The sequence below is a fragment of the Mytilus galloprovincialis genome, chromosome 8 (genome assembly GCF_965363235.1).
Source record: "Mytilus galloprovincialis chromosome 8, xbMytGall1.hap1.1, whole genome shotgun sequence".
NCBI lineage: Eukaryota > Metazoa > Mollusca > Bivalvia > Mytilida > Mytilidae > Mytilus > Mytilus galloprovincialis.
In genome coordinates this window covers 5,947,705-5,967,134 of record NC_134845.1, presented here as the reverse complement: position 1 = coordinate 5,967,134, position 19,430 = coordinate 5,947,705, and the positions used below count along the sequence as shown (strand labels likewise).

At 31.8% G+C, this 19,430-nt stretch overlaps 1 protein-coding gene across 3 annotated transcripts in view; it reads right to left on the bottom strand.

Annotated features, from left to right (window-relative positions):
* The window catches only part of LOC143084933 (allene oxide synthase-lipoxygenase protein-like), a 37,047-nt gene that overhangs the window by 10,874 nt on the left and 6,743 nt on the right, over positions 1–19,430 (bottom strand). For all 3 annotated transcript variants that reach the window (XM_076261013.1, XM_076261011.1, XM_076261012.1), the window contains exons 5-14: positions 16,431–16,528; positions 15,735–15,867; positions 13,228–13,323; positions 12,359–12,455; positions 11,760–11,877; positions 8,861–8,953; positions 7,564–7,624; positions 4,748–4,856; positions 1,196–1,287; positions 37–210 (exon numbers count right to left, since the gene is read on the bottom strand). In XM_076261013.1, the coding sequence (XP_076117128.1) occupies positions 37–210; positions 1,196–1,287; positions 4,748–4,856; positions 7,564–7,624; positions 8,861–8,953; positions 11,760–11,877; positions 12,359–12,455; positions 13,228–13,323; positions 15,735–15,867; positions 16,431–16,528 (1,071 nt within the window). The remainder of the gene's footprint in view (positions 1–36; positions 211–1,195; positions 1,288–4,747; positions 4,857–7,563; positions 7,625–8,860; positions 8,954–11,759; positions 11,878–12,358; positions 12,456–13,227; positions 13,324–15,734; positions 15,868–16,430; positions 16,529–19,430) is intronic.

Here is a 19,430-nt window from a genome sequence, read left to right as displayed (position 1 = left end):
AATCTTCCCTGTATTTTGTTAAACACCAGCCCTTACCTTATCTTTAGGCGGTGTTCCAGACAGAAAGTATGAGTAATTAAACGGAGCCCCATATTCATCGAACTGTTGGAAGTTTGCTGCTGCATGACCAACACTACACGTGTAAATGATGGCTGTCAATGTTAGAACAAGCTGGTCAGTGGCTACAAATTTACCGTTATTTGGGACTCCCTGTAACAAAACAATAAGATGTAATTTAGTTGTCTAATTATAGACTATCGTTGGTAATCTGTATGATATTGATGTTTTTGCTCGAGTCGGTCCGGCGAAAGTTAGAAAAGCAATCGAGTTGAGATAACCAATGATGATTTGTTTATCGCCAAGTTGCCAATGATGACGTTGATGTTTACATTGACAACGGCTCATGCCCTCATAGTTTCTAGCTTTTCATATCGCTCTACTGTGCTGAGAAAGAAAATTTTCAGTCAGTAAGATCAAAGGAAGATTTCGTTTAAAAGCGATAACTTAAATGAACGTTAGAAAGACAAATGTAGCATTGTTATAAAATTGAAATTCATATTCTTACCAAACGAATTTGTAAATTATCGACACGACTATCTGGTGCTGTCATATATGTGCCAAAGGCGAACAAATAAGGATATTGTGGTATTAAATATTATGTTAAAAAGTTTTGAGATAATCTTAAGTTAAGGAAGACCGCCTTAATGCAAAGCTCTGATCATCTGTTCGCTGTCGCTTTACTTTCTTTTGTCCTTGTTTTTTCAGCAATTTAACGTTTGTATTTTTGGATTTTTTGCTACATCCAGAATCATTGCAGGTACATTTATTGAAGAAATGCGCTATGTTTCATATCCACATTTATTTCAATAATATCCTCTTTTTTTGTATCGGTATCCTATTTTATGAATAATATGTACAGATATATACATGTATCAATATAGTTCATTTTACTAATATCCTAGTATTTATCAATTTAATGCGTTATTTCTCTCTCTCGTCTTCGTGGTAATTGTTTTCCTAGATACCAACGTAAACAGACACATGTATGTTGAAGGCAGTACCCTGACCTATAATGGTTTACTTTTATAAATTGTTATTTGGATAAAGAGTTGTCTCATTGGCACTCATACCACATCTTCCTATATCTACTTGTATGTGATTGATTGCGCAATGTTACAAATGATTATCTACATACCAAGATTCCAACCCCGCCATCATCTCTGGACTTTACAAGTTCAGCTCCCCATTTCTGTACTTCATAATCAGCAGTCAAGGAATTTTCTGATGCTGTAGAGGAAATAATATTACAAAATACTCAAATATTCAAAAAAATTATTTGGAGGCACCTATTGTTTAAAAAAATCAAAATCACAAAAATACTGAACTCTGACAAAAATTCAAGACGGAAAGTCCCTAATCAAATGGCGAAATCAAAAGCAAACACAAAATATAAAACAAAGAAGCACATTATTGCATAAAAACCAAACATATTAGCAAACATTCAAGACAAGAATACACAAATTTCCCACGGTACAATTACACAATGAAGGGAGGTATAAGTACAGAGACACGTCATATATGTATCAAAGAAACACAAAAAGGCATACAGACAAAGCATATTAGCAAAAATGAAAGAAAGAAATACAAGTATATCATAAACAATAACATAATGACAGGATGTACAAGTACCGCAAATATCTTAATCACAATAAAAACAAACAAATATTTTATAAACAAGCACAACAAGGCATGTATCAAACGTAACAACCTCATTCATTGCTTTCTCATCTATTAATTTTATTTATGTATGTTAAATCCACCCATCAAAAGTAAAATTACAAAAGCCAAAACGGAAAGTCCCTAATCAAATGAAAAAAAAAATCAAAAGCACAAACACACTAAGCGAATGAATAACAACTGTCATATTCCTGACTTGATACAGGCATTTCTTATGTAGAAAAATGGTGGATTGAACCTGGTTTTAAAGCTAGCTAAACCTCTCACTTGTACCGCAGTCGCATCAAATTTCATCATATAAACGATTGGAAGATTTGAAGTACTGGGACTAAATGGTTAGAATAACATTGACTCTGACGTAGAATCGCGCGTTTGACGTTGGAGGTAAACGTCACACAGGTTGAAATATAAAATAACTTTGTCGTTCAAAGTTGGAAAAGAATATAGTAAATAGTTCTTTTAGGCATTTCCCTTGCAGAATGTAAATTAGAAATTTATCTTATTATATTATATATATATAAGAGAATTATTAAAAGATAATAACGGTTTCAATGCATCACTTTTTTACTAGTACTTTCACTGTTTCCGCAGATCTTATGGTAATGTGACTTGTATATAAATAAAACAATTGATTGACGTTAACAATAGTATGACGTTATATATATATATCCCAAAAACAAGGTTGACAGTAAATGCTTTCATATAGACTTGTTTACATTTAAGGCAAGTAGGATGAACATACAGTAACAGAAGAAAGAAGTAAAATCACAAAAAAACTCCAAGGCAAATTCAATAAGAAAGTCCCTAATCACATGGCAAAATCAAATGACATTAAAAAGAAATTGACAAGAACTGTCATATTTCTGACTACAGGCATTTGCAAATGTAGAAAATGGTGGATTGAACCTGGCTTTATAGCGCTAAACCTCTCACTTGTATGACAGTCTCATCAAATTCCGTTATATTTACAACGATGCGTGAACAAAACAGACATAATAAATAAAATAGTCGGAATATGGGTACAGCAGTCATCACTGTGTTACAATTTTAAAAGGAACAATTTTACAAAAAAGCACAAAAGTATCTATCAAATAAAAAACACATTCATTTCTTCGCGTGTCTGACGTCAGAATATTTATACGTCACGTAGGAAGAAATTTTGTCATTTAATGTTATACAAAACAATTTTATAATTTCACATGGGGAATGTTGGCATACAGGGTTAAGAAATCAAAAGTATATAAGAATTAATTTCAGAAATACATGAAATAGACCGAGATTTAAAATTGTCCAGAAGTTCTTTAGAATTTCTAAGAATCCACAAATGGTTAATACTCTACCCGATTAAAATAATTTTGTCGTTTGTCGTTCAACGTATTTTCTAATTTATAATAGAACTATAACATAATGACATATAATAGAATAAAAAGAATCATGTTCTCCCTCATGAAATTTGATTGGTGCATTACCGGCTTTGTCACGTGCACGAAGAACAGAAAGAGGTCCATGAATTTACTGAACAAGGTGCGCGTTTCGACAATAAATGTCTATTTAGTGATGTTAGAGGTTTAAAGTTAATTAAAACGTCGATTGATACCAATGCAAATTCGCAAGACTCATGTATAAAATAATATCAAAGTGATAATAGGATGAGAATTATATTATAAAGTTAAAACATGTGAGAGTTTCGAAAGCGTTTTGGTTTTTGATGATATGACAAAACCGTGTATATAAATAGTCTCCAGCTCAACGATGTCCCTAGATGAAACAGCTTACAGTTTAAGGTAGCAAAACACAGTTAGAAGTTTAGTTTCGCATTTTGGCCGTGGTGAATTTTTCAAATATGAAAGTTCATACAATACAATTGATTTTTAGATAGTTGGAGAATAATATAGCCTTTGAAGTGTTCTTCAACATCGTACTTTATTTGGCTTTTTTAACATTTTTTTATTCGGGCGTCACTGATGGGTCTTTTGTAGACGAAACGTGCGTCTGTCGTAAATATAAAACTTCAATCCTGGTGTTTATGATGAGTTTATTTATATGAACATTCAGATTGTGTTTAGGCATGTTTTATATGCCATTTTTTGTTTGACAGTTTTCACATTCATACCGACCATAGTTATTGTGTTGTTTTTCATCAATGATTTAACGCACGACCTACTCAATTTAATTTTCCAGAAAAACGAGCAAAAAATGCAGATGATTTATTTTAGACCTCTTGATTGATTAATGTCTATGGTTTCATGAAAGGTATCACTGTAATGGATTGAAATTCTCCTTTGGAACAAAAATTGAAGACTTTTGTGACCCCCCCCCTTTTTGAAATAATTTGTATCAAAGAAATGCAGATTATTGTCATGGTTACGCCAAAAAGAGATTATATTTCACCATTATGACTATTGGAAAGCAAATCTATGGTAAATATTCTTTCCATAGATATGCACATGCATAACACAAAGGAAGGGAAAGAGGACGGTTAAAGATTATGAGTGTCGATTTTAAGTTTTTTTCCTAACAACCTCCTATTCATGTTTGTAAGAAAATTAACGGTACCAATTTTCTTGGACCAGATGCGCATTTCGACAATACATGTCTCTTCAGTGATGCTCGTGGCCAAAATATTTGAAAACCAAAGCTTATATAAAAGATGAAGAGCTATAATCCAAAAGGTCCAAAAAGTATAATATTCATAAAATTCCTTTTTTGCATAAATTTCTGTTTAACGTTATTCTTGGTGTAAAGCTTTATGTAGAGTTTCCCTGTTACATTTATTTCTAAATATTCACGGGGATATTTAACCGTATTAATAAACATAATAAAAATTCTAGTTTTAAGTTTCTTTATCGTAGTATACAAATCCATGATAATACTATTTTTCATAAAAATATACCCCATTATAAACTCACATCAGCTTCAAATGAGATTCCACTAAGTTATGGTTAAAACATTTTAATTTTAGGAACCAAATTCTGAATTGACATCTTCGTAGTTTCGACAGTTAACTTACAATAGTAGTGCATAACGTATTTCTTTACGTAAGTTCTGATGGCATCATATAACAACAGAGCATCATCTCTCATATGGTAAACTCCGTTCAATACAGACTGATCGAATACCTGCAAAAAAATATCATTATGAACATGATCAGTATTAGATGAGCTCTTTTATGGACAGTTGTTACCAGAACGTCCATAACCAATTATTTAAAAGACAAGGATGTGTAAAAAGAAACTAAAAGAGCTATCTGACCAAAAAGTACGTAAAATAAAAACAAAATATCATCAAAAGGAATTCCTGCCCAAGGGAGTTGAAACCTGATTGTTTGAATAATTTATACATCTAGAAACAAACAATTTTAAAAAGGTTTGTATCACATTGCCTCACATTCTCATTAAGAAAAAAAGTCAGAATGTGAATATATATGTTCAAACTCTTTTAGGTCATTTTTTAGTAGCAATAGACAAAAAAACTATGTCAACTGGACATGCTTTGTTACTTTATCTGCCCTTGAAATTTTACTAGATAACATTTTTGTTCGCGCTGTAGATTCCGTATATCGTCAGGTTATTGGAATTCCAATGGGGACTAACTGTGCACCACATATTGTGGACCCGTTTGTTGTATTGCTATGAGTTACCATTTATGACAAAAATCAACAAAGACCCATAGAAACAACATCTGATACACAAATTTAATTACTGAAAAATTATTACACCAGGGTTTTCGATATTACAAACTAGTCAAAACATTTACTAAATTTTATCATCGGTATAAGGACATCATTCGTAAATATAGCTCAACATGCAGACTTCTTTTACTTCTTATATTCTTTATAAAGCACAAAAATGTCAGTATTCACCTCAGCAGCTAACAAAACCTTTAAATAGACTTATTAAGAAGGGATATAGTTACGATACTGTTGTCAGGTCATTAAAGATTGCATATTTTGGCGTTAATATTAATTCACTTATAGGGTCTTTGCAGCGGAATTAAACACATTTATTATTTATAAACCAGTTGTTAGCATGACACGGGTTATGTTCTTCTCATATATGTTATGATGGTATGATACTAAACCCCTCACGGGGAGGATTGTGCCTGATATTCATATGATGAAGACATAATATTTCAACCAGTTTAATTGAAGTCTGGAGCTGGCATGTCAGTTAACTGCTAGTAGTCTGATGTTATTTTTGTCATTTTGTTTATTTTCTTTGGTTACATCTTCTGACATCAGACTCGGACATCTCTTTAACTGAACTTTAATGTTCGTATTGTTATGCGTTAACTTTTCTGCATTGGCTAGAGGTATATGGGGAGGGTTGAGATCGCACAAACATGTTTAACCCCGCAGCATTTATGCGCCTGTCCCAAGTCAGGAGCGTCTGGCCTTTGTTAGTCTTGTATTATTTTAACTTTTGGTTTCTTTTGTACAATTTGGAGTTTAGTATGGTGTTCATTATCACTGAGCTGGTATATGTTTGTTTAGGGGCCAGCTGAAGGACGACTCCGGGTGCGAGAATTTCTCGTTGCATTAAAGACCTGTTGATGACCTTCTGCTGTTGTCTGCTCTATGGTCGGGTTGTTGTCTCTTTGACACATTCTCATTTCCATTCTCAATTTTATTGTAAGCAATCAATTTTTGGAGACAGATAATCCAACAGTAACCATATTTACTGAGTGTAAAATTTGAAAGCAACATTTTAAAATTTAACAGAAAAGCTTTCCTAGATTTACCTCAATCAGGAACGCTCGAAGTCGAATATTTTAGAACGGAAACAGTTCAAGAGCTATCTGAACAATGGGTCTTTAAATGATATCAAATGAATTGATGTTATTTACAAATAGTCATGTTTAAAAATCTTCAATCTATTGAATACAACAAGTTGCAGTTCAAAGACTGGCAAAACCAATTTTGAAAAACCATAACTGATGAATCAAGCGGTAATGTGAATTGTACATCAATGCCATTAAAATCGATTTACTGTCTATTTTGCATTTCTTTTAAATTTACCAAAATAGTTGAAAACGATTCAATGATAAGTTAAAGTCAGTTACGCATCATAAGCATATACAACCATCACTTTATCTGCCACGTTTTAGTAAAATCTATCTTTTCATCATTTGCTGTCGAATAAAGGCAACAGTAGTATACCGCTGTTCGAAATTCATAAATCGATTGAGAAAAAAACAAATCGAGGTTACAAACTAAAACTAAGGGAAACACATCAAATATTAGAGAACTACGACACAACAGAAACACAACATTAAAATGTATCACACTCAGAAACGAACCTTAATATAACAATGGCCATTTTCCAGACTAGATACAGGACATGTTAATAAAAAAAAAATAATGGATTGAACCTGGTTTTGTGGCATGCCAAACCTCTCGCTTTTATGGCAATATACTGTACGCATTAAGGATTCACAATGAAGGTTATGAGTAGATGTTTTGATTTGTTATTTGTATGATTAACTTAATCGCCGTAATGATAAAACAGACAGAAGAGGGGAAGTATATAGAAGTACAACTGATTTGAGTTCCGCAACATTTGTAGCGTCTGCTGTTGATTTTCTTTGTATGTCTATTTTGCTCGGAGGAGTCAAATGTTGGTGGTTGTTTTAGGTGATAATTCCATTCTCTATTCTGTTATTCTGTGTATGCATTGTTATTCTAAGCACATCATGTTTAATGTAACAAAAACAAGAAGCAAAAACATGTATAGAGATGCTGCATCAATATGCTGAAATTTGTTTTCGCAAATAATTTAGGTGAACAAATAAATTAATACAATTATCTTTTTAAAAAAGGAAACATACCCCTCGTCTCTTTAAATCCTCTGGAAGAGTTCCATGTAAATCCAATCTCCAGAATTCCATGCTAAAAATTAGTTTTATAGATCATATAGATTGATAAGTCTTAAACGCCACTGTAAAGCAATTGTGCTATTTCGGGACGGTTTTTATAGATAGAGTGCTCGATGAGAACCGACCTTTGGTAGGAAAATTGACGATCCTAGTCAATTAAGATTGGAGACGAGTGCATCTGCCCCTTGTGAGAATCGAACACACCACCTCAGTATTGGCAGGCGAGTAATACAGTAGTTTGACTATCTAGGCAATTCCATTTTATGTTTTTTCTATTTATAAGTGACATTTTAATGTAATGTTATTTCTTCTGTCAGTATTTTTTTTTTAATTTAGAGTAGGGTTGTGTGCATTGTTTTGATTGTGATATATGATTTGTATGATGTTTTTGTGATATATGATGTGTATGATGTTTTTGTGATATATGATGTGTATGATGTTTTTGTGATATATGATGTGTATGATGTTTTTGTGATATATGATATGTATGATGTTTTTGTGATATATGATGTGTATGATGTTTTTGTGATATATGATGTGTATGATGTTTTTGTGATATATGATTTGTATGATGTTTTTGTGATATATGATTTGTATGATGGTTTTGTGATATATGATGTGTATGATGTTTTTGTGATATATGATTTGTATGATGGTTTTGTGATATATGATTTGTATGATGTTTTTGTGATATATGATGTGTATGATGTTTTTGTGATATATGATGTGTATGATGTTTTTGTGATATATGATTTGTATGATGTTTTTGTGATATATGATTTGTATGATGTTTTTGTGATATATGATTTGTATGATGTTGTGATATATGATTTGTATGATGTTGTGATATATGCTTTGTATGATGTTTTTGTGATATATGATTTGTATGATTATCAATTGACATTGTTTTATGTTCTAGACCAGATTTGACTTTCATGGCAACTTTTGAAAATGTGTACCCTTTATTTACCCTGACAATTTGACTAAAAATGAAGTTGTAAATACTCTGTTTTTATACAAGTGTATTAGCAGTATCAACTATTTTGATGTATTACTGCAAAGTTTTCAAAAGGACACACTAAAAGGGGGAAACACGTTATTCTTGCACAAAAATTCTACTATAACTAAGTTACCCTACCTTTAATTCATTATGCAAAAGTGTGTACCCTTGTATCATGCCAATTGAACAACAAAATAAACTATTTATTTCACAACAATACAAACAATCTTATATAACTTAGTTTCTCACCTCTTTTTTATTATGTGAAAGTGGCCAATGACACCTGCACTTGAAACTTTGTCTATGACTCCACCAGGATTAATCAACGTGCCAAGTGCCAAACTAAAGAATAAGGATTGCAGTTAGCTAAGTATATGTCTTGGGTTATTTACTATATATCAATTAATTTAAAGCATGACTGTTCCAAAATTGGTCAGTCGAACCGGAAACAGACTGGACAATTAGTTTTTACTCTTATCTTGTTCTAACGACTAAGAACTATCAAAATTGTTCAGCAGTATGGGTCGGGATATTTAGCTGATATTTAGTATTGAACTTGCGTATTGACAATTTATGACAAAAATAAGCAAAGACCCAACGAAACAACATCTGATAAACAAATTTGATAATACTTTTAGATATTTGGATGATATTTTGGCTCTCAATAATGACGACTTCAGTATGTATATTAAAGAAATTTATCCTGCTGAACTTACTTTAAATAAAGCTAATACTAACAATGACCATTGTCCTTTCCTCGATCTTGATATCTATATCACTAACGGAAAGCTGAATACTAAAATTTATGATAAAAGAGATGATTTTTCATTTCCTATCGTTAATTATCCATTTTTAGATGGTGACGTTCCCTTGTCACCATCTTACGGTGTTTATATATCCCAACTTGTACGATTAGCTCGTGTATGTAACAATGTTTTAGATTTTAACGAGAGAAATTTATGTTTTACTGAAAAATTATTACACCAGGGTTTTCGATATTACAAACTAGTCTAAACATTTACTAAATTTTATCATCGGTATAAGGACATCATTCGTAAATATAGCTCAACATGCAGACTTCTTATACGTTCAGGTATTTCACATCCAATTTTTTATGGAAATATTCTTTATAAAGCACAAAGGTGTCAGTATTCACCTCAAAAACTAACAAAACCTTTGAATAGACTTATTAAGAAGGGATATAGTTACGATACTGTTGTCAGGTCATTAAAGATTGGATATTTTGGCGTTAATATTGATTCACTTATAGGGTCTTTGCATCAGAACTAAACACATTTATTCAAAAACCAGTTGTTGGCATGACACGGGTTATGCTCTTCTCATGTATGTTATGATGGTATGATACTAAACCCCTAACGGGAAGGATTGTGCCTGATGTTCATATGATGAAATCATAATCTTTCAGTCAGTTTAATTGAAGTCTGGAGCTGGCATGTCAGTTAACTGCTAGTAGTCTGCTGTTATTTGTGTATTATTGTCATTTTGTTTATTTTCTTTGGTTACATCTTCTGACATCAGACTCGGACATCTCTTGGACTGAATTTTAATGTTCGTATTATTATGCGTTTACTTTTCTACATTGGCTAGAGGTATAGGGGGAGGGTTGAGATCTCACAAACATGTTTAACCCCGCCGCATTTTTGCGCCTGTCCCAATTCAGGAGCCTCTGGCCTTTGTTAGTCCTGTATTATTTTAATTTTAGTTTCTTGTGTACAATTTGGAAATTAGTATGGCGTTCATTATCACTGAACTAGTATATATTTGTTTAGGAGCCAGCTGAAGGACGCCTCCGGGTGCGGGAATTTCTCGCTACATTGAAGACCTGTTGGTGACCTTCTGCTGTTGTTTTTTTCTATGGTCACATTCCCCATTTCCATTCTCAATTTTAAGACATTTAGTAATCAATTCGTTCTTGTTTAATTTTAGTCCAGTCAATCTAGCCTAAATTTTGACCATAACCTTAAAGTAATTGCAATAGAAGATTTTTAATTTTTAATCTTTAGCATTATATCCCAGATAAACACAGAAGTAGTCCCATAAATTCTTACTAGAGGAAGATTAAAAAAATCACCATTTAAAATTCCTATGGAGATTTGCATTGAACAAGAAAGATAGCTTTGCAAAAAAGCCAGAAATAGCAATAAAAACTGATATAAAATTAACATTTAAACGCTTCTATTCAACAGAATGTTATGATTCTTGATATTTTAGCCGTCTTTACCATATGGTATAAAAAACAACTCTAAAGATGTTGTGTCGTATTATTAAGCATATATTCCTTTATTTGTTGTCAAATGTTTCTTTGAAAAAGGTAGATGCTGAACAAATATAATATACAGATATAAACAACACCAAATTTTTACAGTGTTTTTTTTCAAAATGGTAACAAAGCTACAAATTTGCAATTTCTTTAATGAAAAATGCACACACAAAAAAAATAAAAATAGCAATAACACTATGATTTTGTACATTTCATGAGCAGAAGATTATATAATATAATCAAATACAAACTTATAACCCTATCAGAGTATCATACTTTACATAAATTTAAAGAAAATCAACCAAAGACTGACAAAAAATATACTCATTTTTGCGGAGTTTTCTCCCTTTCCAAATTTAATTTCCATAGGAAATTGAAAATGCTGATTTTGAGTTTTCCTAAAGTTAGATTTTTATGGGACTTTCTTCCGTGTATATTTAGGGCTTAATGCTTATAAAAAATCTCTAAAACATTTCTTGTTGCAATTAGCATGAGTGGACTATTTGCACTTACGAACTTCAAGACTAAAATTAAATTGCTTAACTTTTGTTAAAAAAATTATAATAATTTACCGGTTACCTCTAAACTTGGTGTGATCAAATAATGTTCGATAATTTGAAAGAAAACATATTTGTTCTTTGCTCATTTTTTTTTTATATAAATAAGGCCGTTATTTTTCTCGTTTGAATTGTTTAACATTGTCATTTCTATGCCTTTTATAGCTGACTATGCGGAATAGGCTTTGCTCATTGTGGAAGACCGAACAATGACCTATAGTTGTGAATTTCTGTGTCATTTTTGGTCTCCTGTGGACAGTTGTCTCATTGGCAATCATACCACATCTTCTTCTTTTTTTTTTATATATACCTGTTTATTGCCATGAGATATATGAAATGTGGATTTAGTAATTTCAGAATTGGATGAGATGGCGCTATGTTTCTTTTAGCTGCGACACAAATTCCCTCCATCATTAAATGAGTAAAATCTGAGAAGAAAAAAAAAAGAATGAAAAAATCATTATGCATATGACCATATTCAGAAATAGACATGTTTTTTTTTGTTCACAACAGTAAAACTATGAATTAAGATCAGGAAAAACAAAAATATTTTTATATAAATTATGCTATCACTGGGTTGGTGCTATCAATTCTAGCAATGGTTTCTGTACTTATACATCCCGTCTTTGTGTTATTGAGCTATGATGAATTTTTGTGTTTTTGCCTTTCATATTTAGATAATGTGCTTTGTCTATATGCCTTTTAGTGCTTCTTTATTGCATATTTGTTTGTCTTTATTGTGATTAAGATTATAACATAATTTTTACTGCTGTAGCCCTATTTTTGACATTTTTACCTATCATGTCTATTTGTTTTGTTCACACGTCGGTATCAATATAATTGAATTTGATGCGACTGTCAAACAAGTGAGATGATTAGCTAGCTATAAAATGAGTAAATTGTGTATACTTAGATGAGTAAGAGCTTGATGATATGTAGAATCCGCCAAGCTGTACCACATTTTTGCTAACATCCAGGTATACTCTGGGTCTGATGGCAAGAAAACCTGTTTGAAAAAATGAAATATTCAAATCATAAATTGGCACTTTTGTAAATGCTTAGAAAATTCTACCCTAAAACTTTGATCTGGTTAGCTGTATTTGCCTAATCCTTTTAGTTTCAGTTTCCACTACTCTTAAAGTGTGTATTGTATTTGGCCTTTTTAAATTGTTTGATCCGGCTGTCACTGATGAGTCTTTTGTAGACGAAACGCGCGTTGGCGTACAAAATGCTAAGCCCGGTATCTTTATGGAGTTTCTTTTTAAATAGAAAACATTCATTAGCTTTTAATTGCTATCCCGAATGTTTTGTACTATATTTACCTTAATTGGGACTTCTCAAAACTAGAATTTTAAAAGCCATTGATGTATAAAAATTAACCCACAAATTATTAGGCTACATGAATATATAAAAACATATGAAAATATGAAATAGCCAAATTCATTTACGGTCAATTTTACCCGAAGTAAGTATGAACCTTAGTATCTTAGTGTTATAAATCATGACAGTACCGAATTATGACTTCTGAAATTTAAACTATTAATTATTAGCTTGAGAAATATCCTAGCCATACAAATATACGATCATATGTTAATAATAATTGTAAATAACACGTCAGTAGAATGATAAATGATCTTGATTAACCATGACAGAAATATTTGTGAAAGGTTTAGTCTTGCAAGTATGTTTTTAATTTTAATGGCCACATTTATTTGCTTGTAGGCTGATAGAATAACTTGACACAAATATAAGTTATATATAAGGCATCCTCAACTTACCGGATTACTTGGTCCTTTCTTCTGAAATAGCTGTATGGCTATTGGCATAAGACATTTGACGTCGTTAAAATAAAATAGAGCAAATGGACAAGTCATCTGCAAGACATAAAAAAGATCTTCAGTAATCGTGGTCAATATTTGTGGATATGTTGTATGATTCAGAAATTTTTATAACAGCCTTCGTCTTTAATTCAAAACTTTTAAAAGGAATGTGTATGAAAGTATTGCATGTACAAAACTGAATAGATGTATAAGTATTCAATGTTTAATTACAGGACAGTTCCCAATACACAACTGATGTTCACACTATTGGGTAACCAACGTATTTTGATCATAGTGAATACTTATTACTGGGTACGGTTGGAATAACATTAACAGTACCAAATTTTCTGCACCATGTCTCTTCAGTGATGCTCGTGGCCAAAATATTTGAAACCCAAAGTTTATATAAAAGATGAAGAGCTATATTCCTAAAGGTCCAAAAAGTATAGGGAGATAATTCCTTAATTTATAATAATTTCTAAGAATTTGTAACAGCAAATTTTAATAACACAAACCATCCGTATTTTCATGCCAGTACCGAAGTACTGGCTACTGGGCTGATGATACCCTCGGAATAGTAAGTTTATTGTTTCAGAGGTGCAAGTTTTGCCCTGTGAGGCGTAGTCGAAGTCAATAGTTGTATCCGAGGGGACAATCAACTTACTATTACATAAATATTCAGTCAGTAAGTGTTTTATTATATCAAAATAGACAACAGACAATACATGGCGGTGAAAAATCAACGATCGTAATATCTACAACAGAAACCCAACCATAACGTTTGCTTCATAAATATTCTGAAATGCTGAGACTACGTCTTGCACTTATGCAACACTAGTTACAATAAGGTAAAAAGCCACGTCGTAACTACTGTGGTATTTTCAAAATCCCGTAGCCGCATTGGAAATTCCGCTAAATATGATGACAGTTGAGGTGAAATAGTTTCATCGAGGTCCAATAGATGGAAACTATTGACCGATCCATTAGTTCAACGCTTGCAATTTGAAAAAAAGTAATCATATTGTCTATTCATTTTATATAGAAAATGATAACTAAAATGAACTTATAAATTGATCAAGTTTTTTTTAGGTAAAATGGCAGTATCATTTTTGCAAAGCATAGATTAATAAAAACAATCCACAGGTGAATTCAGTTTAGTTGGTGATCTCGTTCATAAAAACTGAAAAAAAGAAATTGTTAAAAAAATATGCCACGTGAATTTTGTTTTTGCATGTATGATGAAAAAGTTTTCTTATAATTTCACGTTTATTTATCAAAGTTCTACATATATCGATGCAAGTTTGTTTTATTAAATGTAGACGTGTTTATTCTGTTGAAAGATAGGCGTGTTTGATTCGATATGTAGAAGTTTACGTGTAGAAGGGTTGTTTGATATTAGTTTTAGTCATTCGAGTCTCTGCATTCCAGTGCACCATAGTTTCTTTTTCCGAATGAATAATTATAAAAATCATGTATTTACAGTTTGATAATCCAAGATGGGTTGTATTATACTGATAAATGTTGTATGGTCGGTTGAGGTTACGAATTAGAAAATAACAAGGTTTTATATAATAGCATTGATCAAATTGAGGTGAATATATGATCTTTAAGGCTATGTGTTTAGCTGAAAAAGAGCTTAAACTGATTACAAAATCATTGGGTCTTTTCTTTAAAAAGGGAATCGTGTTGATATTCGTCTAACATTTCGATAGCTACTTATTAGATCATTTCGTGACATCACTATTGTGAATAAAAAAAAACCTAGAAAAAGTACTCCCGGAAAGAGTTGATGTGGTGGTGACCATTTTTTTTAAACAGTGAACAAATCTTTGACGATTGGATGAAAGTAATATACTTAACTTTTTAAAAGTTCGATCGTAAAATTTGAGTATTTTAATGCATACAAATTTTGGTGAAGATAAACACGCTTGAACACCGATTGAAATACCATATATTGGCTTCATAAATGACTTTAAAACTTATACAAGGGGCGTAAAGGGTGGTATCTGCACGGAAGAACACAAAATAAAATGGCCGTTTTACGATGAACGATCAATTAAAAATGTCTTGCCCTTTGATCTTTTTACCGATTTCACGAAACACGGTGAATAACGAACCTTTTTCACAGCTGCACGTACAATAAAAATGGCAAAACACGTTGCACGAATATAAACCTTTACCACCCTCTTTTACATATCATTTCATATCTGCGTCTAGTGAATATTCATCTACATTTGTTTTGGACACATAATAAACGTAGTATTATTTCAATACGAACTTATTTCTACTTTAGATTTTACACCCTTTTTAGAGTTTGATTAAAGATTATAAATATGATGTAAAGGAGTATGAAAAATAATTTCACGGAATTAATTATACATAAAGTATTGCCAATGGATACTAAGGATAGTTGTGTGTCAACTGTTATGAATGCAACACCATAAAGATTTATAACTACTTCTTACAATGTTTTCCCCCACAGTTGGACAGCCTTCTAATATTGCCAAGTCTATGATAAACAGCCTTTTAGCGTCCATGGCTTGTTTAATTGTCTTGCCTTCTAAGAACGGTTTGATCATCATTTCAGTCACTCCAAAACTGACATACAAAGAGAAAATTCAAATATTCAACGATAAAAAGTAACTCAGGAACCATATAAATGGTTAACAAGAAACCATAACTCATTAATTCATATTTGAACCAATGTTGAAATAGAAAAAAAAGTTGATTATGACAGAAAATAAGTAAATTCAAATGATTAAAAGATAAGCTAGAATTTAAATATGATTTTATCTCGATATACATATGTGTCATGCATTCAAAATATAGTTGGTAGTTTATTGTGTCCTAAATAAACACCTGTACTGGACGACAACAATCAATAGATATTTCGTTAAGTTCTTCGATTTCCGTAAACAACAACTGTTCAAACAGAGTAATAAAGAACAAAAAACGACGAAACCGACAACCCATATGTCAAGAACTGATTGGCTGATTATATTTAATATCGATTCTGATTTGATGACGCATTGTGATTTTGATTTGTCTACCAAGTTTACACATCAATGCATAACATTCCGTTTCACTCATATTTACTTTTAATGTTCAGAATCGTATCATAGCGTACGTTTAATTGATTATTGAATATACCAAACACTTACCTTTGAGGAATGTTGGTACAGAGATTCAATAATGAAGGATTTAAACCGTTCAACCGCTGACGTCCAAAGTTAGCATCATCGTTGAAGGTTTTAGAACCCTACAAACAATGATAATATACTTTATTTTTATTTTGTGTTTCTTATACTTAGCTATAATGTTGCAAATACAATATTGAAATACCTTTTTTTCATATCTTATATATGTATATATATATATACAAATAAAGGCAACAGTAGTATACCGCTGTTCAAAACTCATAAATCCATGGACAAAAAACAAAATCGGGGTAACAAACTAAAACCGAGGGAAACGCATTAAATATAAGAGGAGAACAACGACACAACACTAAAATGTAACACACACAGAAACGGACCAAGCATCAGACAAAATCCCACGAGAATAACAAATACTGTGGATTCATTTTTATTCGTGGTATACCAATTTTCGTGGGTTTCGTGGGTCACAGCGAACCACGAATTTAAGAATTCAACGAAGAATAATCCCGAGAAATGTGTATGGAGTCGGATGTTTATTTCCGGTTATGTTATGCAGTTCTAGTATAGTGTTGACTAACGATAAACATTGTAACATAACACGTGTTTTTTATTGAAAGAAGATACAAATATTTTAATTAAATCAATAATAAATATATCGAATATCAGTGATAATTTACTTTCTAAAATTGATTAACACTGTTCATGGAAAATAACTGCAAGTTCTTAATTACCGTGTCATAGTTTGGTTACTAGTGATTTAAAATCAATAGGATTAAGTACGGGGATATTGCCCGTAGGTAATATTGTTTATGACAGGAACATTTATTTTCACACCTTATACTTATACGACTGTTTATTATATCGTGATTAGGGAAATGAGCTTTCAATCATAAAGTTTTGAATGCCTTATAGAATTCCGACAAGAATTTATAAATTGTAAAACAAACAAATAATTAGTTGTCTCTGTCCATTATTGTAATAGCAGTTATCAATGAACACTTTAACCTAGAATGACCAAGCGAGGATTTTGACAATTCAAAACTTTTTCAATGAATTCCTTCTTTTTTGTTTGTTTTATTATTGATCAAACCAAGGAGGTTATATGATCTCCTAAATCAAAAAGAAATCCACGAATTACGTATCTGAATTTTTTTTTTGTAATCAGCGATCCACGAATTTACGTATACCACGAAACGTCTTTTTTTCTCTATCCACGAAAATTGATACCCACGAAAATAAATGAATCCACAGTATAACATCAAAACCTAATACATGAATTTGGGATAGACAAGTACCGTGACACGTCTTATCGCAATGTGAAATTACACTCAAAAATAAGAGAAAACAAACGACGCAACGTTAAAATTTAACACACACAGAAACGAACAATAATATAACAATGGTCATATTCCTGACTTGGTACAGGATATTTTTAAAGGAAAAAATGGTGGGTTGAACCTGGTTTTGTGGCATGCCAAACCTCGCACTTTAATGGCAATGTTAAATATAACATCGAAATGACAACATAATATTACAGGACTACAATACAAATAAATAGGAGAACGTATTAGACAAAGAAACACATGATTAATGAATAACAAAAAGCATCAGGTTTAAAATTCAATACGTCAAAAACGCGCCTCGTCCACACAAGACTCACCAGTGACGCCCAGATATAAAAGATCGAAAGCGAAAAAAAAGTACAAAGTTGTACAGCACTGAAGATCAAAAGTTGAAAAAGGCTGTGTCAAATACGGCTATGTTTTTATGCTTGGGATAAGAACATCCTTATTATTTAGAACAATTAATGCTATTGCAAACAGTAAATTTTATCAAATGAATATAACAGATATACATAATGAAACTGAAGTATTAACTCATTACAGAAAACAAACACGAATACATGCAAAGACCAACACAGAATAGACACACCCGACTCAGTCCAGGCTTCAACGCAGTAAATTGTGAAAATGACTTCACATACGATGGTGAAAAGGCATTAAAAATTACTTCACATTTGAATTTATGAAATTTCTGAAACAGCAGAAGAATGACGTCACATATGAAAAACTATATCTCAAAAGTAAGATCGAATTAGGATTGATTAAAGATAATAATAGAACCAAATACTGATATTGCATTTAAACACAATGCATATTGCAATACTTATCAATAGCAATTAACTATAATATATATATATGTCCAGTTTGTTATGAATCCAACTTCAAACGAAAATTATCGTACAGATTACGTTGACCAAAATTAAATCTAATAAATGACTGCGGTGATTAATTTTTCTTTCCATAACACATAAATATAATTGTTTAAATACACATTTGACAAAATCTGATGAGAATTACAAATATAACATTAAACATTTAAACTAAATACATGAATATGGGATAGACAAGTACCGTAACACGTCTTATAGTAATGCGAATTCACACTCAGCAAAACAGTCACAATCGGGAATAAGTCACGTTTGGTAATTAAAATATTAGACGACATAATGACAAACCACAATCTACCATGTGGTAAAAATGTCCTTAGCTAGTTTGGTTAAAGACACATCGTATGGATCCACCAATTCGTGATGGTGTCCATAAAATTTACGGAGTGTCAATTTTAATCTGTCCTCCTCATAACTTTGTTGGAGTAGTTTCTGCGTAAGGAGCACACTCCTGTATATGAAGTCCGTATAGTGTGAACAAGCACGTAAATAACGTATCAATTGTGATATGTAAACACCATACGAAGGGGCAGATGGTATGTTACTGCTGAGAAATGGGAAATTGATAATTGGGAAGTTGAAATCGTCCCGTTTGTCATAGATTTTTGTGTGAATTCGTCCATCTACGTCAATATTGAGGAAAAGATCAAGGTATGAAGCAGTCCTTCTAGTATCAGTAGTATCCTTAATTTCAAGTTCACTGTGATATATGAGATGTGAGTATTGGCTGAAGTATGGGTTATTCAATGATAGAACATCATCAATATATCGGA